The sequence below is a fragment of the Lates calcarifer genome, linkage group LG14 (genome assembly GCF_001640805.2).
Source record: "Lates calcarifer isolate ASB-BC8 linkage group LG14, TLL_Latcal_v3, whole genome shotgun sequence".
Lineage (NCBI taxonomy): Eukaryota > Metazoa > Chordata > Actinopteri > Centropomidae > Lates > Lates calcarifer.
Genome location: NC_066846.1, coordinates 2,570,330 through 2,592,619, shown reverse-complemented (window position 1 = coordinate 2,592,619; position 22,290 = coordinate 2,570,330). Strand labels below are relative to the sequence as shown.

General features: G+C 40.7%; 1 protein-coding gene across 3 annotated transcripts in view; it reads right to left on the bottom strand.

Moving 5' to 3' along the window:
• afap1 (actin filament associated protein 1) overlaps window positions 1-22,290 on the bottom strand; it is a 91,791-nt gene that overhangs the window by 19,649 nt on the left and 49,852 nt on the right. For all 3 annotated transcript variants that reach the window (XM_051075474.1, XM_018674303.2, XM_018674305.2), the window contains exons 2-6: window positions 21,588-21,716; window positions 20,687-20,769; window positions 2,711-2,819; window positions 2,393-2,604; window positions 2,087-2,266 (exon numbers count right to left, since the gene is read on the bottom strand). In XM_051075474.1, the coding sequence (XP_050931431.1) occupies window positions 2,087-2,266; window positions 2,393-2,604; window positions 2,711-2,819; window positions 20,687-20,769; window positions 21,588-21,716 (713 nt within the window). The remainder of the gene's footprint in view (window positions 1-2,086; window positions 2,267-2,392; window positions 2,605-2,710; window positions 2,820-20,686; window positions 20,770-21,587; window positions 21,717-22,290) is intronic.

Here is a 22,290-nt window from a genome sequence, read left to right as displayed (position 1 = left end):
GTGGGTAAAAGATGAGTTTAAGAGAAGTGGAGGAAAAAAAAAATGCTTGAGAAAAAGAGGTCAAGAGACTAAAGAAAAAGTGATGAATAAATGAGTGACTGCTTAATACCCAGTGGTCCCTAGCAACACAATATCCAAACACAGACACAAAGACGTGCTAATCTCTCTGGCTGGACACCACTCTCACACACCCTAAAGTTCAAGGGAATACAGAGCAAGCCTGAGAGTCTAAGCCTCCATCACTGTGCCGCTGATGACACAAACACAACACATGGACTTTAAAACCAGAGCTGCTTTGCAAAGGAGGGCGTGAACGCCGAAGCATCGGGCCAAGTGCATGTGACGGCTGCTGATTGCAGCAGCGTGACGGACTACATGTGGATCGATTAAGCAAACAAAAACACTCGAGTGATTGAGAAACCGACTGCAACGGCGTTATCAGTTCAACATGTTTCCCATATCCAGGCACCTGACTAAATATGCTCCCAGACCCAGTTTCCCCAAGCAACAATTAGTGCAGTCATTACTGTAGTTTGGGTGGTGTGGAGATTTGTATATTTTCACGGGTCTGGTTGCGAATGCCTGCAGATACCTCGGCCCCGACGACATTACCTGCCCCGCCAATCAATAAACAACGGCTAATTACAGTGTGGAACGTGTAATTGAATCAAGAAGAAAAACCCAAACTGTTTTGATCTTTGTTTCCTGACGGCCATAAACATGAAATACTTGAAAGACGGAAAGCAAACACTGCAAATAATAAGACTGGTGTTTCCATCAATGGTCTGCGGGGCAAAACTGCTCCACACTTCATTTTTAACCTTTTTTTAAGACCTTTGGTGAGACAGAAAAAAAAAAAAAAAAAAAAAAAAAAAGGCACGCCTCCAGGTCCAAAAGCCTGTTAGTAAAACTGCAGCAAAGGGAGTTGGCAAAAGCCGGGGGCACGAACGATTACAAAAATACCATTGCACAAAGGGCAAGGAGGAATCTTAAAATAGCACACAATACATAGTCAAGGACAAACAAGGAATTCCAGGAGATTCTCAGGAGAATGAGGGAGAGCAGAGGTGAGGAGGAAGAGGGGGGCTGTGGGGTTTCTTTTAAATCCAAAGACCAGATGAGGCCCGTCTTTCCTCCTGTGACTGAAACAGAAAGAGCCCAGAGGTGTTGGCACCGTGCTAACAACAAATGGACACAGGGTTTGAAAGGCAGAAAGTACCAGAGTCTATTTGATGTTGACGGGCTTGGGTTTGTTTTGCAGACTTATCGTGCAGCCAGACGGAAAGATCAGAGAAAGGGAAAGAGAAGACAATGTGGGATATGAGATAGAGAGAGGGGGAGAAAAAAAGGTGGGAAGGCACAGTAGAAAAGGATCAGAGGAGGACTACAAACTAAACATCTTCACATCAGAGTGAAACCAGCAGAAACACCTTTTCATAACAAACCACTAGTCATACAATATCAGGAAAAGGCCCATCCTGAAGAACAAAAGCCAAGTTATTCTCATAGAGAGCTACACCCTTTATTCTTCAAAACGAAGTTACAGTTCATCTAATTTTATCTCGCTGACAACAACAATATCTGAACTGAAACCTCAAGTCAAATCCCAAGACTTTCACCCTGATCTGAACTATGTCACAGCGATCTATGGTGAGCAGCCGCCGACGCTGGTATACAGCACCCTTTACTCTGTTTGACAGCTCTCTACTTTATGCAATGAGCCACAAGAGGCTGCGGTTTAAAGTAACTTTAGAACGGCTAAGAGGGTTTTAAGTCTCTTCACTGTTCTGCAATCATGTATTTTGGTGACACTGTGCTCTGAGAGAGGCTGTTCCACTTAAAACTGATTAAAAATTTTACAGCAACATTGAATGATACTGAGCCAATCAAAAGTAGGAATCTATTTTAGCTGGAGAAGTGTTCAGGGTATCTATTCATTTGAAAGAAAAGTGGAGAGATGATTCAAAGTCACTAAAACTACCAAAAAACTGTCTATCATCTGTTTTATTCAGTATTTCTATAATATGTCATATGGTAGGAAATGTAAAAAAAGACATGACAGTGGTTTTGTATTTCATTGTTCTACCTTGAGCCATTCCTCAGCCTGCTCTTTGCTCTGCACAGCCAGGACCAGGGCGTCTGCCCCCTGGTGGACAATCTTCAGCTCATGCTTCTTCTTCTTGCCATCTTTGGGGATGTGAGTGATGCTACACCCAGACAGGGTCAGCTCCATCTGCGGGGTGTGGTCTTTGGAGGACTTGTAACACTAGAGGAAGAGAGAAGGGCAGGGTTACACTGGAGAAACAACATCTGCTGTAATATGCGTACAGATCTTGTGAGAAGCCTTCAGATTGTACCTGGGTGTGGTAACATGTATACAAGTGTCTCTTACCAGCAGTTTGTTATCTTTGATGACACAGAGGAGTTTGGTCCACTGGCCAAAGCGTTTCTTGCGCAGCAGGAATGCACAGATCCGGGCGTCCTTCACCAGATCCATGGACGCCTCCTCAGACGGCCACTGGTGATGCATCTTCTGGCCCTTCCCATCTTCCTCTTCCTCGTCGTACGACTCATAGGAGCTGCTCATGGCGTCTGAGTCATAGTCTGAGAGGGAGGTGTACACATATACTGTCCTTTATTTCCTATCCATTAAAATGCAAGTAAACATGAGGACTTGAAAAAGCTGGATGTGACTCCACATGTCACTCACTAGAGGTGATGTACTCAGGAGCCTTTCCAGGGCTCAAGGGAACAGCTTCCTCATAGTAACCTTCTGGTAGAGAGGAGCTGGGCAGTGGAGGAGGGCCATTGTTTGGAGGCTGCAGAGAGAACACACTGTTTCCATTGATTAGTGTGAGGTTGACTGACTCACTAAAACAGTACAATCACTACAGTGTTTTTAAATTGACGTTGTTATATCTCCCCATCAACAATTCTGCACAAGTCAGGTAGTTAGCTGTAATGTGTGGCATCTGTGGGGACATTCTTTTGAGGGAAGCCATGTATAAAATTGTCAGTGCAGTGCTCATAATTAGCCAAAGTGTGGACTTAGAACAGGAGCAACCACTTTGCAGAGACATTAGAGTCACTGTTAAATGCAAAATATGAAAGGAGGAGACTGAGAAGGAATGCATGTGAGGAAGAAATGAAAATAATTATAAGGTACAGTGTGACAGAAAAAACAAGTGAGTGGCCAAGAGAAGTGTTGGTTTAAGAAACCTAACCTGAAGTCTTGTTAGAGCCATTTAATACTGACGGGAACTGAATTTAAGTGATTTAATAACCAAAATAAAGAAGCAAAACTGAGAAAACCAGGTAATTTGTGACTAGAGAGGCTACAGAGGGGCGCTGATGTTATTGCATGATGAATAATTAGGCCTTGAGTGGTTTGAAGATATTTTCATGGTATTATAATGCAGAGCTCATGACAGGAACAGAGCGGGGGGGAGAAAAGGGACCTCCTTTGTTTGAACGTGTTCTCTTTGGCATCACACAGTCCAACAAATCCAGTTGTTAGAGCAGGGGATCAACTGCACAGCCTGACGTGATCCGTCTTGGCCGGCGCTTCATCCCACTTCTCTGACATTTCAACTCTTAGAAATAACAGAGCTGTGACCATAAACTTCAAATCTGATAATCTTGTAGCATAGACACTGATGTCTCTCTGGTCAGCATACATCACTGTGACTCAAGCATTTCAACACTGTAGGAAAATGTACACACAATGTCATATATAGCTTTCAAGTGATACCATTCTTAAAACAAGTAAATGCTTCTGGAACAACCTGAGTGAATGAATTTCAACCTGGCTTTAAATGCACAAATTTCACTCTTGAACTATTCATGTAGGCCGTGTTTATTCGCCTCTACTGATCCTGCAGCTAGCAGCTAGCAAAGTATGCTCCCACCTTAAACTGATCTGACTTGGTTATTTTCCACTGGAACCCTCATCTTTCCCTCTTGTCTTTGTATGCTTATGAAATAAAGTTATAAGAGCATCAAAAATGTTCTCACTCTCATCTTTCCATTGACTCAGTATGCCATCGTGTTGCCTTGTCAATGGGATTTGCCTTCAGTCTAAATATATTGGAAACACTAAATTTCAAGCTAAGAAGAGGTAAACAAAGCTACATATTTCATAATTGTTATCATGACTTATTTGCTGTTTCCACTGCACTTTATCACCTCAGCCAAGGGTAAAAACATTTGTTGCAATATTTTGAGAGTTTTTTTGAAAGCACAAACTAAAGCCACACATAAAACAGGTGGATGGAAACCCACCTACTTTTTGTCTTGTCACAGTGGGAAAAGCAGAGGTGTAACTAATTACATTAGCAATGGCTCTGTTTTCCTCCAGTGTCCCAGTGAGCACATGATAATATGACCATAATCCAGCATGAACAACACCAGCACCCAGAAACAGTTTTTTCTTGCTGTGTGTCTGCTGTGAAATAGGACTATGTGTAGTGTGAGTCTTTGATTTTGTTTTTCTCCAGAAGGACACTGCATTGTGATGTTACTGATGTCAAATGGTCGTTATTCCAAATGAATGTTTATCCAATGGAAATAGTGATTTTTTTATTAGTTGAATGAACAGAAAATAATGTGTTTAAATCACTGCTTACAGGACACCAGTGGAGTGCAGCATGGACCAATAAAGCAGGATTTCATGTGGAGCCTCATCCTAATAAGTAGTCTACACAGGCTACAAGCCAGTACCAAGCAACCTCAAAGTGAATAAAATGTTGTCAAGCTGTAAAGACCTTATAAGGCTACTCTTTAAGTCTTCCTGAAAGCCCTTTTCACAAGACCATGACCAAGCAGCGATGGCTGCAGACTTTTTTCCTCTAATGGAAAACCCCGCTGATTCCTCTTGTTACTTTATTTGCTGGTGGCAGCACAGATTTTCCGCTGGTGGGCCAGTAATAAAGGGGAGAAACTCCATAACTGTTATGAAACTCTATGTGCTACGGGCCATTGGTTACAGCTGACCCAATCAGGCGTCAGCGCTGCAGTGATGTCAGCATCCATTGCTGTAGCAACATGGAACATTCATAAAAAGGTTTGGCTGACGTACAGCCTCAATGGCTAACTTCTTCAAAGTGCAGAAATTATGTGTCACTGCGCCACGACAGTGGACAGTCCAACATTATAGTCATTCTGCCATAATTATGGTGTTGCTGATGAAAGGAAGCTATTGAATTTTATTTTAATAAGCATATCGGAGAATCACAGGAACGCCAAGAAAAATGTATTAGAGAAGATTACACTTGTCATTATTATGAAGATGACCTGTGATTTTCTTATTGGTAGGTTCTACATGGATTTTTCCAGACTTTTTTCTCTGATTATTCCGAGATGAATTGGATGTAGGACGCGTCTGAGTATGAAACTGTGACTGGAAATAAGTAGTCTGTTAGTGTAGAGAATTATTCTTGACCTTTAGCCTTTTGGACTTTTTTTCCTTGAGCTTTAAACCATATCCCAGCAGAAAGATGAATAAAACAAACTCCTCAACCATTCTCGAGCCTCTGTGAATCTTGCTGTATCTCCATGGTAAATGTGTTGCTTTCCTTTGCAATGGCTGTCCATGGTCTTTTGCTTGCAGAAAAGACACAGGTAAAAAATGCTGAAATCATGGATTAGTTACTGAATGTCCAGTTAGGTGGCCAAATAGACGGTCCACGGCGTACAGTGGCTTACTACTGGCTTGGGTATCAGGGACCTCATATCTTCCTCATATCAGTTTTTTTGCAAAGTGCAATGAAATTCAAGTGGGTGAGCCTGGCCACAGTCGTGTTCCACAACCAGTTAAAAAAAGCACTATATCAGTATATTAACCAAAGTAATGAATGAAACTATTTCTCTTGTACAATTTCACAAGTTGCAGAAGAATTATATCTTGCTAGGTAATATTATTGCTTTAAAATCTCTGCTGCATCAACACGAATATCCATCAAATGGTTGTCCTTAACTAGTGCAGTGTTAATCATGGGATGGAGAATGACAGATGGTCTAAAAGTTGAAGTATCCCTGAGAAACTGGGAGCTGTTGTTAAAATGAATGAAATCCTTTGTCAAATTTACAAATTTGAATTCATTTCCAAAGCTTGCGAGGTTTTCTAGGATTTGCACCTGTCACCATCTCTCAAGACCCCACTCGTACTACAGCTTGAAGAAGAACTGGCCTGTTTGTTAATATTTAAGCTTGCTCTATTCCATTCAATAATAATTTGGAGTCAAGCCCTGAAGCAGACAAATCCTGGAGATGAAAGATAAAAGCTGATAATTCCCAGGCCTATAACACCTATCCAACAGTCCATTAAAAAGGTTTAAATCTCCATGACCTGACTTTCAGTTTTTCTTCTTTTTTTTTCTCATACTTTCATTCTTTCACTTTTTCTCACTCAAGCCAACAACTATAGTCTTCTTTGCCTCCCTGTTCATCTATCTTGATCACTCTGTTGAACAAAAAGCCAACTTAGCCAGCCATTTAAACAGTTTTTTTCAAACAAGATCTGTAAGACTCAATGTAACTTGTCCTCTAAGGCCTTCTTGGTTTTTCATTGCCCGATGCAAAGATTGCTTTCCTCTTCTTCTCTCTCTTGTCTCAGTCACATTCTCCCTCCCCTGTGTTAATCCTCCTCTTCATCCTGCCTGTTTCTCTTTTTTCATCTATAAGTCAAGTGCGAGGCCGGGCCTCTAGCAGAAACCTTATAACATCTCCTTTGGGGGAAAACAGCGGTTCGGTGAACTCATTTCTTGGCTAGGGATACGCTGCCCTGCTCAAGTCCAGCGCCGCCAGCATTCTCCTCCCTAAACCAGCCCTAGAAAAAAATCCCCGGGAGAGGACGACAGAAGGAAAGAAAGGCAAGAGAAGTGAAAAGAACAAAAGCACTCAGCCTCGACAGTCAAACAATAAGGCGCAATATCAGGTTTGAGAGGTGGATGTGAAACTGGACTTGTTTGCGTTGGTGGAGGGAGATTGTTGATATGAAGTCTGAAGCTTCATATCTCACTTCACGATGACTTCCTTTAGAAAACTTTTGCGCAACAATAATACCATTAATAATCATGTAGAAACCCATTGTTTGGGTAAGCTTTTTTCCCTGAGTGCAGCAGAATACATTAAATTACACTCCAGAGAATGTGATCCCATTGCTCTGCTATGCAGTGACTCAAAGCTTAGAGGCAAGGAGAGTGTGTTTGCATACGCACACTTGTATACAGACATGCACATAAACACACAGTCTAACTTTTCCTTTTGCTCCCATTCTCCAAAACAACAGCTTGACCATATCACACAAGAGATCTGCAGATCAATTACGCCAGAGCACTGAAACATACTGAAGTTCACTGCGGTCAAAGTGCATACCGCCCCTCTGCTGACCGTAAGCTCACACTGCATCACCACCAGCACGCAAAAGTCCACATTTCTCCGCAGTCTACCTCTGATCAGCCTTAAATGCTCCACAGATCTCCTAAACATCCGTTTACTGTTTCTACACAGTTTCCTGTCCAGCGCAGACCTGTATAGGGGCTCATCAGTTAATCTTTCTTCTAAATTTCCTTCATCCGCTGTAAATGAGATTAGATTAAATGGTTCCTTAGTTACTCTTGAGAGAAATCTTGGCCAAGATATGCAGACATTAGTGAAGATAACCGACATATTTATGAGTTGAACAGGCCATTACATCCTATAGAGAGCAGAAACTCTCTTGGGGAGCTATAGCTATGCACTGCACTGATTTTTTGTTTAGCACTCAAGGTACGTATTCTACTTTGTGATCCTACCAGAGCTGAGTAGGAAAAATCTCAAGTATGCTGAAGATGAGAGGATGGATGGATGGATGGATGAAAAATACTATGTTAGACAATTAATACTGTAATTTTTAACATTCCATTGTAGTGCATAGCAACCTAGTTAGCTTCTTTGTAGGATAATGTGGTGCTCGTCATTTTGCGTCCTAACTTGTTTGTTTGGTCTAAAACCAGAACAAGACATTAAGTTGGATCTGCAATTTCGCAAGTTTTTTATTTAAAATAACTGTAACATAATCAACAATTAATTGGATGGATGAAGGGTTGCCAGAGTGTACATTGTTACTTATTAATTTTGTTATATGGAGAGATGGAACTGTTTTTGTACTACTTCCTTCCTTGAGAAATGTTCTTGACAAAGTTATGCAGTAAAAGTTAAGAAAAACTTACCCTCAAATAAGAAGTGTAAAACTTGCAAAAAAAACATTGCCGTTAGCTACTCATCTGTATGATTTTCATACTTTTTGGAACTTTTAACCCACTTCCATTACATTAGCCTTAAGGGAGCTTTCATGTCCCGTCATGGTCTACATACTGTTCCTCCCTGACAAGAATACATTTCTTGAGGAAACACTGCACACATACAGGTCATGTGCATGGATGCAGATCAGAAATGTCAGAATTCCAGTCATAATGTGTAATTAGGTAGTGGTAAAGGAGTCCTGACCTTGGTTTGGATACTTGGAGTGGGAGTGTTGTCTGCTGCTCTGGCCCTGGCCTGAAACTCACATCCAAACATTTATGCCAAGTATCCATTTTTGCCCTGCGTAGGAGGACTGGACCTGAATAAATGTTTTTGCCACAGTGCCAGTGGAACGCTGGAATGGATAAACTGAGTGGACACAGGAAAGCCACTCCCTTTGTAAAGGATTTGGAAAGGGAAAACTGCATTTCCCATGATTCTTGGCAAATGACCTGATGCATAAGCACGTACAGTACAGTATGTTTCCAGCTGGTGCCAATCCTAATGGATTTTTTAGATTCTGTTTTATGGCAAACGTTACAGAATGAAACCAGTTTGACAGGTAACCACTGACTTGGTCAGAGAAGTCAGAGAAGTTATTTTGGGAACTCAAGGGTCTAGAAAACAGTCCCACTCATTTTATTTGTAGACATTGGTAGGTGACTGACAGCTGGAGAACTCCTAACACTTGAAAGAGCATGAAACTCTCCTTGCTGAATCATGAGTACAAAGGATGATCATCAGTGTTAGAAAATACCTTGCTCTTTGATAAGAAGTCTTAAGAAACTCAGGTGAATAAAATATAAGAAGAAAATTCAACTATAAAACCTAATGTGCATTCAAGTTTTAAATTATCTCTAATACTCAGGTCATTCAGCAGTTTAAACCAGATTCTGGGTCAATTTTGGAAGAATTCATCATGGTACACGGTCTTGTTTGCTGTTTGCAACAGCAAAGAGCTCTTAATTTGTTACAGCTCTGACTTGCACCTCTGACTGGTTTCCTCCCCATATAAACAACTGCAGAGGGTCATGGGTATTGAAGTTTTTAGAGTCATCCACCATGACAAACTTGAAATAATTAAAAATGATCTATATAATATCTTCCTGCTTTGGTGTAAAAGTGTTCCCTCCCTACTGTATGATAAAAAACAGAAAAAACTCAACACTAATTAGTTCTATTTGAAGGATGTACAGCTGTTAATGGAAACCTGATAAATATTGACCAAACCTTCAGTTCCCTCAAGGTAAGGATTATGGGTGAAAGGTTTGCTTAAAGCTTTATTTATCCAGAGGAGGGTTTTGCTGAGGCCTATGCTCTTTTCCAGCACCACCCTGCATCACAGTTATACACATTCACATCTGGGAGCTGCACAGTGCAACCACAGTCTTCTACTGTTGGCCTCCAGTCGCCTTTCTTCTTGTACAACTGGAGGTTAAGTGCCTTGCTCAAGGTCAAATGGATGGTAGTTATGTGAGGGAGGGGGGGGTGTTGCTCCTTCAAGGTCACTTGCCTTGACCAGATTTTTGCAGCTGGTCTCAGCTGCTCCTCTCATATTCAAGCTACTGCCGCCCATATTTATTCAAGCAGACTTTTTCAGTCTTGTTTCTTGTCAGACGAATTAAGGACTGACCAAATGTTTCAGATCAGCTGTTACTGTATCAGCACACCTCCAAACATTTGAAGGTTTTTCAAGCAGTATGCCACAATGTGATCCTTTTTGAACCTTTAAAACTTGGCGTGATACGGAAAGGCATAGAGAGGACAGATGGGACAAAATGTGGACAGATATCCATGCATGCACACACAACCCTCCCCCATATCTTGTTTGAAGGTTAAGCATGAGGTCAAGCTAAAGCAATTAGTTATGAATTGAAGCCAGACTGCAGGAGAAGATCAAAGCACAAAGAGCAAAAGGCTGTGGTGCTGGTGACCCATCGGCCTCTGGTTCGACCCAGCATGCCCTGCCTTTGTCCCAGGATAACCCTGAGACAACTAGCTCCAAAAAGATGGAGAAATGGTTGGCAGATGTGATATGATTCATTTTTCAACATTGTTTTATCCTGTTATATAATTAAGGTTACCTTATATTTGGACCAGTATAGTATGTTGAGGATCTAATGCCAAAAAGCATTAATTTTAAATTATCTACTCAGGTATATTGACATTTAGTCGTGTTAGATCACACTGTATGTGTAAATCTGTGTAATCAGTTGGAATATTGAGATAACAAACCACTGTATTCACTATGGTGGTTGCAATAGTGGCAGCTCTCCAGCAACATTACTGAAAGCCTCATTGTGTGGCTGAGGAAACTCAATGCGGATGTCAGCTGATTAGCCAACACACACTCTTTATATAATAACCCTCCTCTACACCTCACACACACACATTCTAATATGCATTCAAACACAGAAAGCTAGTATGGTATGAGAGGAAACAAGGAAACAAAAGACAAACTAGACTGTGATTCTAAATCGCTCTAAAAATCCCCTCTCTGCAGGACTCAAGGCCTCAGCCAATCTCAAAACCTGCCAACCTCTGCGATACACATCTAAGTGTTCCACCTCTGTGTTTTTACATGAACCACCCATGCTAGTGTTACCTCCGACACAACAAAACCTTTCTCACAACTCCCATGTTAAGCTCTATTCTTCACTTCCCCTCCATCACATTCTCTCCTTCCTGCCTCAGGCTGGCGAGTTAAATGTGTATTTTGTGGGACAGGTGCATTCACCAGAGTGCCATTACTGGCGGACGTGCCAGGTTGCCGGCTGAGCTGAATAAACAGCTGGAGAGTGAGATTGGGTTGGGTGTTTCCTGCATTTCTCTCACCTCACAATGAGGTGTAAATGTGGGTCAGCAAAAGCCGGTGGGAGCTGGTGGTCCATGGCTCTGGAAAAGGAGGGTGGGTTGGCCCTGTTTTCCCTTGATTAAGTAAGTCCATGTCCAGAATGGAACCAATGTGTTATAACAGAACTCAGTGAAAGTCATATGCAGGGATGCATATATAACTGCAGAAACACAACACACACGCATACATTTAAAGCACTGAGTCACCTAGGCAGGAAGCAGAATACGCCGCCCTATGACAATATTTAATGGAAGTTTTTAATCATATATAGTATTATTATTTATTGTTTGTATTATTTGTTGCAAGATATGTGCTGACATTTACAGTCAGAAAATAAAGTTGTCAGTGCTCTCTGGTGGACAAACTATGTAACTGCGACATGGTTTCCGAATGACCTCAAACATACATTATCTTCAGCATTTCTCTACTGCAATTTTTACATTTACACTGATACCAATATTTGTGATAAGCTATGCCGATCTATCAGTCAGCCTCTGATACAAAGTATTACTGTATAACTAGAATGATTTCACTCCACCATGTTTAATGTTGCCTTTGGCTCGGAAAGGACACCCACATAATAGGACAAAAGTTTTCCCAGACCTCTGTCATTTAAGCTGAAAGTCTGACTATGCAAGATTACTTCCCACCAATAATCACAATTACAGTAACCTGTGCCAGTACAGCACTCCCTCATTTTAGGGCTGAACTGGCAAGCTAGAAAATGGGATACTGTTGCTTGATTTGCAAAATAAATTAAATAACAGCCTGCATTGAGATTAGACAGAAACCCCCAACATTACTCCTGAACAAAGCCATTTTTTTAAATGCAAGTTTGAATTTTTAGCTCATTTCTTTTCACGTCCCAGAGGTAATTTTGAAATCACTGATCCATTAGTAAGATATCAAGGCTTCAGCAGAGGTATGTCTGTGGCGTCTTTGCTTGACTTCGTACATTTGTCGGCCATCAACCAAGGTAGCTATTGCTTACTCTTTTCACTTAACCTTCAGCCTGGGACAGTCCTTTTGACCATATTGAGATTTTCTGGGTTTATGCACAAGCAGAAAGTAGAAAATCTAGATTCTGTGATTCAAACCATCCTGGGTGACATCACAAACAGCACATCAGTTTTCTCTACAATCTGTTGCTTGAAGGATCATTGGTGATTATCATCCTACATGGCCAAATGGCAGTAAAAGATATCTGTTATATATATTTATATATATATAACAGATATGCTTTTCTCAGTGTGCACTGGATACTGGATACGAAGTGGGAGAAAGGTTTAGCCATCTCCATCTTTCTCTGGGCACACTGCATCTTTACAGCTATTAAAATGGAAGTTTGGATTTCCTTCAGTTTTTAACAGTTTCATTGTTACAGTTATGTCTGTGGCACTTATTTAAGAATCTTTGCATGCAGATGCTCTCTGGATCATTTCATAAAGTGATAGAATGAATTGACATTTCCAATTAAAAGTCATGGTGGCAGGCAAAAAGATCAATCTATTACCAAAAAAGCCCATTTTATTTTGTCCATCAACTACCCCTAGATTTCATGGTTTAACAGTAAACTGTATTAGTTCTTTACCAGACTGCAGAAATAGCTTCAATTTTCCCTCAGTGTGTTATTAAGTCACTTCGATCACATCATGTGTCAGGAAAAAAATCCTGGCATTGTAAAAAGCCTTCGAAAGCACTTCAGTGGGGGAAAAAAAGTTGTGAAATAGGTTTTCCATCCGTGCTCCAGTTTCTCAGCAGGGACTTTTTCCAAAGAGTGTCAGTATAAGTAGGCTGAAACGGTTCTGGCCCTCAGGATTAACCATGCTGTGGGCATGTGTCACTTAGTTAAGTCCAACTGCTCACTGCAGTTAAGACTTAATCAATCTCCAATTTGCCACTTGTTTGGTTACCCCAGTGACAAAGTGCGACGCCTTTCAATATGATCTGTTAAACCACCTCATTTCCTGTCTCAAGTCAATGACACAATAGTGCTGATGTCATTAAATGCTTTGCTGTGGTTGACCAAACCGCCAAGTAGGGGAACCCCACTGAGGAATTAAGTCAAATATGAAAACAGATTCATCAGCACCAAATGGAGACCAAACCATGCCATGCGATGAACTCCTGAAGGCAAATCATTCCTAAAGACGTACAAAAGCAGGACTGGTTCAACTGAAATTGTGTGATTGTGAGCCAACTCTTGCTGCACATGCAATCCTTAGCTTGACACAGCACAGTGACACATTTACTTGCTGCAATGTGTTTCCCCTTCAGGCTAGAAAACATTTGGTTTGGCAAAATAGAGCAGGCCTACATTTATTCCAGATACAAAGCTGCTGGTCTACGGCCACCAACATGGCAATGACTTGCAGTGGGTAAGGAATGCTTTGAGAAGATGGTGGGTTCAAACAACTAGAATCCTTCCCAACCACCAATGATACCTAACAAGAGATAAGAGTGCATTTAAACATGTGTGTATACTATTGGCTGCATTTACACACAAAGCTTGGGCTGAGACTCATATTTATTTTCGAAAGTGCTTGAGGAAGGGGGTTGTCTGAATCAAAATGAGAAGGGGAGGAAATGAATTCCAAATGGGACTCAGAGTGCTAAGGATAACGCAACCCAGCTTGTTTGTATACAGCATGTGCGTCACATGAACACATTTTTGTAAGCTTCTGCGCACAGAGAGCAACCAAACACAATGCATGTTGTGAATTTTGAGCACATGCATGATGCAACACAAGTATATGGTTATGTTAGATGGTTAACTTGGGGAGTGAGGGAATGTCTGTTTGGGGGAAGACGAGGGAGGAGAGAAGGAAGGGGCAGGGGAGGAGGTGAAGGGGGGTGGCACAGCTCTCCAACATCAACACAGATGGAAATCATTTGTGTCTCAACAAGAGGACTGGTCCACATTCTGCTCGAGCAGAGCCGCCATGGAGCCTCGCACAGCCCTTAGGATGCAACTGATGATGTGACTGGAAAACTGACTGAAATACGACTGTTATGTGAAAACATTAGTGCTAAAACAATTAGCAAAAAAGCCAAACATTTCCTTGTCTCAGCCTCTTGTCAAGATTTGTATCATTGCAAACTGAATATCTCAAGAGTTTTAGACTTAACAGTCAGACAAGCAATTTAAAGACATCAAATTGACAGTTTTCACTATTTTAGTCATTTTAATGACTAAACATTGAACCAATCAAAACATATTCAGAAATGAGAGTAAGCATTGGTTGCAGTACAAGATACCTTACCTGTTGACAAGGCATGACCTGGTAACATATTGATGGATGGTTTTCAATTTATTAAAACTGAGTTAAACTTTGTCACAACTGGCTCAGAGCTGCATACTCTTTGATAAAACTGAGTCCAATATTTTGGATCTGCACTTATGGCAACCACAATTTAAAGTAGTTTTAAGGCTGGTGCACATGTTAAACAAAACGGGTAATATGATAAAATGATGTCTAAGCATTTTTAGCTGTTCCAAGCTGTCATAGACAGAGGCATGACCTGGTGAACTGTAATAAAGGGGGATAACAGTACACACTTTCAGACTTTCTCCTCAAAGGTATTCATGGTGTTACACTCAGTTGTTCACGCAGAAACTGACAGAAGTAGCTTTATGTAGAATTAAAAAAAGACAGCTTGAGAGAGAAGTTCAAATCCAGATTAGTCGGATTAGTCAGCTTTGGAAAGCTACAAAAATAGTTTCTAACCTCAGAGAGGTGTAGGGGTATTCCAGCACTAACAATCCAACAAACGCTTTGAAACATACTGACACATTTTTCTGTCTACAAACCGAAAGAAATATCACATTCTTCTGATGCTCCCAAAGCACTGATAACACCGTTATCTGTTGTATTCAAACATATCACAGTGTAGATTTCCTTGTTTTCATTTCATGACAGCATGAAGTATGAACACTGTAGAGAAAGCTTGCTAACAAAATGCCAACGACTAATCATTTCTTGAAAGATGTTTGCTGTTTTCCTGTGTTCAGTGACATAGTTCTGTTCTCCATCTGGAAGTTGATCTGTTTGCCTTAATGCAGCTTAATGGAAACACGCATAATTTACATTTTATTTTTCAGGACTTTTGTTCAAACTACTTGACAGCTGGATGGAAACCGCTCATGTGGCTGAGGCAGTAAGCTTGTTGATGACAGGAATGTATTTCATGCCAAAGATAAAAGAGAAATATTAGTGTAGCATAAATCTTGGATATGAAAAGAGACAGAAAGAGAAAAAGAGAGATTCTTGTAGTCCTACAAGACTTGAGTTGGATTTTGTCACACTTAGTGATCATTATAATCTAATTAGAGCCAGATCTTGTTTTTTGCATGTGTAAAGGCATGCGTATGTGTTTGAGTGTGGCGTGTAACACATTGTAATATGGTGCAGTGATCCTTTTTCTTAGATCACTGAAAAGATTTATGAGGTGAGGGGTGTGGGGAGGATCAAACTGACATGAAAAGATCTTGTCTCTCTCTGAGTATGTGTGTGTACTGATTTGCACTCATGCACACACACATCTACACCCATGACCAGATCATGAGGGCCTTTGTGTATGACAACATCAGGAGGATTGCAGGGTCACTTTTACTGCTTTTGTTTTGGTATCTCCTTATCATATACTACAGTGGCCTTAATACAAGCTCATGTTTCTTCCTTCAAATCACTGTTGCAGAAGAATCTTATTGATGCTAAAACAGCACATCTGTCAATTGATTAGTTGATTAATTTCTTTTTTATGTCTTAGACTTTAATTTTGCTTTATGATGACTTCCTGATTACCCTTTTTATACACACACACACACACACACACACACACACACACACACACACACACACACACACACACACACACACAGAGAGAGAGGCTCAAAACAGACTGAATCTGCTGGGGAGACTCATATGGACCATTTTCACTAGGTTCTGCACTTTAATTAATCCATCCTAATCCAAAACTGCTGCTATCAGTCATTCATTGTGTGCAATTCCATTTCAAAATGTGCAATATCTGTACTTCATATTCTGTATTAAGTCCTGTGTGTATTGCTCTTCTGTTAATATTTTTTATTACATTGTCATGTTTGTTGTATATATTTTTTTATAGCATTATCTTGTTTTTATCTCTTCTTTTACTCGTATTTATGTCTTTTTCTATCCTTTCAAGCACTTATGCTGCTGCAATAATGTAAATTTGCCCATTGTGGGACTAATGAAGAATTATCTTATCTTAAAGACAAGGCGATAGGGTAGTTCAAAGCAGACTAGTTTGAGCTTGATAAACAAAGATGAAAGTCAATGGCTGTCTATTTGATTAGGGGATATCCTGCTGGGTCTCTTGATCTCTAATGACATTAGTGTGTGTATGTCCATGTTTGTGTGTGTGTGTATGAGAGTCAATAACAAGTCTGCCCCTGGGAAACAAGTCTCTATCGCTCAGCCACACAGTAGGTCACACACATCATCCCTTTGTTTCTTTGTTTCTTTTTGCTAACGCTGAGGCTAACGAGTGTCACACATGTGACTATCATGCCTCCCAAACAGTTACACTGTGTTAGCGCGCTAGCATGTCTTGACTCAGCTGACTGTCCTGAGGCTGACTCTGTCACTAAAAATGTTTTGAAATTATGTCAATGCTTGAACAACAAGCTTAGCTGTGTGGCTAATAAATGCAGGCAAAAGTGGTTTATTGTGGCTAATTTGCATCCTTAACTGCTTCACTGCTCAATAATATATTTACTAAGCCACAGGATTTCACCCATAAAAATTAATTTCATACTAAACTAATATTTGGAAAGATATCAGATACCACTTGAGCAATTGAACAACTGAAAAAAAAAAACCCAAACATTTTATGAACAAGTACTGAATTTAACTATATATGAAACATGGGACATTGCTACCCCATTGGATAGACAGATACATATGTTAGCAATGCCTACTAGCAGGTTACGCCTAAACTGTGAAGTAAACTTAGCATGTCTGCACTGAACAAAGCAACACATCACTGCAGGAATGATTTTTCAATGATTTTGAACAGCTAACACAGCTCAAACTGTTGTTGTAAAATAAGAATAGTGTCATTTGTCCATCAGAGCTTGTCAGGAGTCTGTGTGACCAACGGCAGAACAATTCCACACTGAGTAAGCACATCACAGAGGTCCATATAATTTGACTAGTACTGCTACACACAAGCAGAGTATTGTGCAAATGACAAACCATGCTATTTTTATGTTTGAGTAATTTATAATTGCCACAATAATACTGTCACTTCACTAAACATTTACAATTGCATTGTAAATCCACTGAGCTACTCTAAACTAATTATTCCTTATATAACAGTGAGTAATCAAAATGGCTGCCACAGGCTTTGGGGTTGACAGAGCACTGATGTAGCTTCTAAAGCCACAGGCTCTCAGTCTTGCAGAGAGCACTGGTTTGGCTCGGCACTGAGCCTTGACGGGTCACAGACAGACCGTGGCCAAGGCCGTCTCTTCCTCCACCATACTCTCCCATTCTTTCACCAGATCTCTCTCCTTTATTTACTGCACTTTTTCAACACAGTCCACTCACAGCTGGTGCTTTATGAATCATTCTCTTCTGTAAATTCTATACATACATTAAAACATGACTAAACAGGGTCTGAATGTTTCATCTGCACTCAATCTTGTTCTTCTTTGTTTCTTCAACTCCCTATCCTGTTTACTCCTTCCTCTTTTGCATTCTCCTCCTCTCTCTCCTCATCTATCTTTTTTTTCCCCCCGCAGGCTGAAATTTATACAACTTAAAAGAATGGAGAGTGGAGAGAGGGAGCAGAGCTGATTTTTTCTGTCTGCCTGGACAGCTTACCCAGAGGTCAGTGTGGAAATGTGATGAATGGTAATTTCAGAGCAGAGAGACAGAAAGAGAGACAGAGAGCTGGAAGAAAATAAAAGACAGTAGCTGGGTTTCCATCCAAGTATATTTATGAGAACTGTACTTTACTGCTGTTATTCTGCACACCCTGCACATACTGAGTTTTTTAATATATATGGGCTATATTTCCACTTAGTATGTTTAAGTGTTGTAATTACTGGCTCCAGTGTGTTTAAATTCTTTCCCTTTAGTGCCGATGCAACACCCTGATTGTGAAATGTCCATCTTATAAATTTCTGTCTGCAAAATATTTACAGCCCGTGTCCACTGTGTATTGTTGAGTATGATGTCTTCACAGTTTTCCTTTTCCTCATATGGGTGTAGACGTTAAATAAATATGGATATGGATCTGTTTGGTCATCATTCCCATTTGTTTATGAAAACAAACACCATTTCATTTCTGAGAACTAAACTGTAACCAGGAAAGGAACTTTAGCATTTTTATCTTTTTATCTGTTTGTTGTGAGCCTCCATTTGATTTTGCAGTTGGGCTTGCTGCATGCAAACTTTGCTTGAAAATACATATGAGATGTTTAGTCAACATAACCAGTACTGTAACAAAAACCCATGGAGTCCACCCACAAACCACAACATAAAAAACCTCAATTACAGCAGAGGATAAATCACACGTGTGTAACATGTCCAGGTATGATTTCAGTCACGTACTTCCACTCTCATGTAGTTCTGATCCTGCAGCGAGTCATTTTCACTCCTCACCAAAAAAAACCTAAACTGAGGGGTTATTTACAATCTGTATGGTGTCTGACTGCCTGCATTGTTGCCTTTGTAGTAATATTTCCACACCCCCAGACATCAGTCTTTGGTGACAGTGTTATCATAATCAGTTATTGGGTTTAACTTGCAAACCACTAATACAGGTCCTAGATTGTAAAATACTGAATTTTCCTTGAAATTCTTATCTTGTGTGGTTTTAATGATGGTTAAGTTTAGTTAACTCGGCAACAATCTAGAACTGACCACCTCTGTCTCACTGACATCTGAGGAGTAAAATTTAAAGCTAGTTTCACCCGTGACCAAAGTCACCATCAGTGATAGGTATGCTCAGATATGTGCTCTTCTCCACTGGCAAGCACACATAACAGTGATGTCACAGCATACTTGCACAACCTGGTGTACACATATTACTGCATCAAGGTGAGAAGTTGAAACACTGAGGGTCAGAAAAAAAAGTTACTCTTCAATGTCTGTAGCATACATAGCCACAGTTGAAGACCTGTGAGATGCAGCTGAAAAAAACTGAAAGCTGGAGAGAAAAAGTAGAGACAGAGAGACATCACTTCTACTCACTCCTCCTCTCTCGTTTAGTTTTCCGGTAAAACCTGGGCTGTGATTTCCAGACACATGCTGGGGTCACCGGAGGAAGCTGAGGCTTTGGACTGGTTCTAATTACAAACTGCAATGTAAGGCCTTGTGCTGCAGTGTATGTGTGTGTGTGTGTGTGTATGAGAGGATGTAGAACAAGGAGTTGTGGCTTATTGTTATGGTGAGAAGGCTTTGCGAGCCATCACAGCCACCTGCTTTCCATCAGAGGCATCTGCTCCGACACTAATGACACACACACGCACACACGCTCCCCTGTTATTCCTCATGCTGCGTCCTCACACATGCATGCTCCGCATATCACTCCCACTGTATCACTTACACACACACATACACAATTGCTACAATAGAGACATTACAGTGCTCACTGACTGTCAGGTTGATGTAAGGCTCTGTGAGACAGGAAAACATACTGAAGCCATGACTAGCATTCCTACTGCTTTACAAGTGACTGTAAAAACACATCTCACACAGCTCCACGTCCCACTGTATTATTAACTCTGACAGACATGCCACTAAATAACATTTAGGTATTTTAATGTAACTTTTGACCTAATAAAAAATGTCTTACATGTATATAAATTAATAGAGATGTGGCCACAACGCGAGGTATCAAAAACTGTACTGAGTAGTACTGAAAGCTACCATCAAAACTTGAATGTACAAAAAAGCCAGGACCTATCCTGGGATCAGATCACATGATTATTTCTAGAAGTGTTTCCCAATTCTGATGTTTTCCAAACGGGACCATGTGAATATGTTATGCAAAAATCCCATCCACAGCCGTACGACCCGTAACCGACTCGCACTGCATCGCTCCAATCGGAATTTGTCAGCGTTGCCATGGCGCTAAGTAAAGTTTATGTCGTTCACCTGAGAGTTGTCAGAGTTTTGGCGCCGCAGCAGCCCCGCTGAGCCAGAGTTAAAAAGGAGACAAGACACAGAAATGGAAACAAAGTGACACTGAGTTGGCTGGTATTTGGAGAAACACCTCTGTTCAATCATACGTCCAGAGCACATACTGGAACTGAGTGTTTCTAATGCTCATAATACAATACAATGGGCTATGCTTACATCCTATAAAACTACAATAAACTGTATACATTAATATAAAAGGACGTTTGAAACTGAAGATGAAGGACCATTCCCTGGTCAATTTTGTGGTCACATTCTCTGTGGGATTAGATGCTGCCTGAGTATAACTCTTCAGTTTTTATAGGAGGCTCTGTGAGGTTATAGCTTATAGGTCTTGGGGATAGGTTAGGAGTCTTACCAGCCAGGGATGAGGGATCTCAGGGAGGGGCATCTGAGGTGGGGCCGGCAGACCACTGTGGATCTCTGACTTGAATGAAGGCTCTGGGGAGGAAGAGAAAAAGACAGAGAATAAAATAAAGCTTTTCACCACACATATAGTATAGAGAGGAGGAGGAGGAAGTTTGCATTATCACATATTTTACATTTCAGTGGCTGCAACTGGGAAAAAACTCTGCATCATTAAAAAGGGAAACACTCTCTTCACCAACACAGCGTCTCTGTGAGAATTTATTTTCCTGTAACATAAAAATATACTTTGTATCACGCTGTTGATAAGACAGCATGATGCAGGTTAAAAGGTTCACAAACCTCCCAGGCTAACTCTGTTGAAGGCTTAGTCTTACTCTGCAGCTGTTTGATATCCGCCAACAGTGGGAGTTATTCCTTAGTTTTGTGTGGCTTTGAATCATTATCCATTTGACTTTTATGAGTTTTGCTGCAATGACAGATGGTAGATGACTGCCTGATAGTGTTTCTTCAAGTCACTTGCAATTTTTTTTATGTTTTTACTTCTTAAAAAATAACATGAAACTGTCAAAACTTTTAGATAATGTGAACAATTTGTGACGTACACATGCATGTCCTTTTTTTACACATATTTGCAGATATCCAGACCTTTCTGTAATGTTCTGTTTGTGTGATTTGTATCTCAACAGTTTGCAGCATTCAGGGGGTCATTTACATCTTCAACCTTCCTCTGTTATCTTCTGCACTACATTAACAGTGACATCTATCCAAACTGCTCAACCCTCTCTGTATCTCGAAGTTCTGAACGTTCCAACACTACTGCACAGATGTAACATCAGCTGTCTGATTATGTAACAGACAACTCCAGATAACTCCAGAGTGTGTAACCTCACCTTTGTCAGAGAGGACTCTGTGGAGAATGTTGGAGAGGTGCATCTTCTTCTCTCGGACCCCGGCGCTCAGATACTCCCTGTCCAGCAGGTCCAGGAACAGACGAAGCTCGCACACCAGCTCCTCCATCGCTGCAGAACACACACACAGACAATACGTTTACTATATCTGTTACAATATTCACATCATCAACTGATAACTCATGACCTGCTGAAAACATGGAGAAATCGCTACAATGAAATCCAATGGAGCATGAGCAGCCAGATGATCAGATAGTCTGTACACAAGTCGACGGTTCAGCCGGGTCATTAACACAAAGTAAGAAGCAGGTGGGAAGTCGGGACAAAGTGAATGTTTTGCCAATTGTAATTACAGCTTAGACACAAGTCACAAATCAGGTCCATGTCTTAAACTTTGTGTTTTGTCTTATACAAGTCACTGTGTCACACTAAAGCAGAATTATCCTTTAAAACAATGTCCACAACCAGGTATGAAACAAGAATACGAGAACAAGCTGCTGAAACATTAAGTAGCAATTAAGCACCTGTGAAACACAAACTGCACACAGTAATAGGGCACAGCACTGCTCATTAATTACTCCTAATGCTCTGTGCATTTTAGGGAAAGCTGTCTGCACTGTCTTTTTGCACAATAAGCCAACATTAAACAGACACTGAACAAAAGCAAAACACGGTTATATAACAG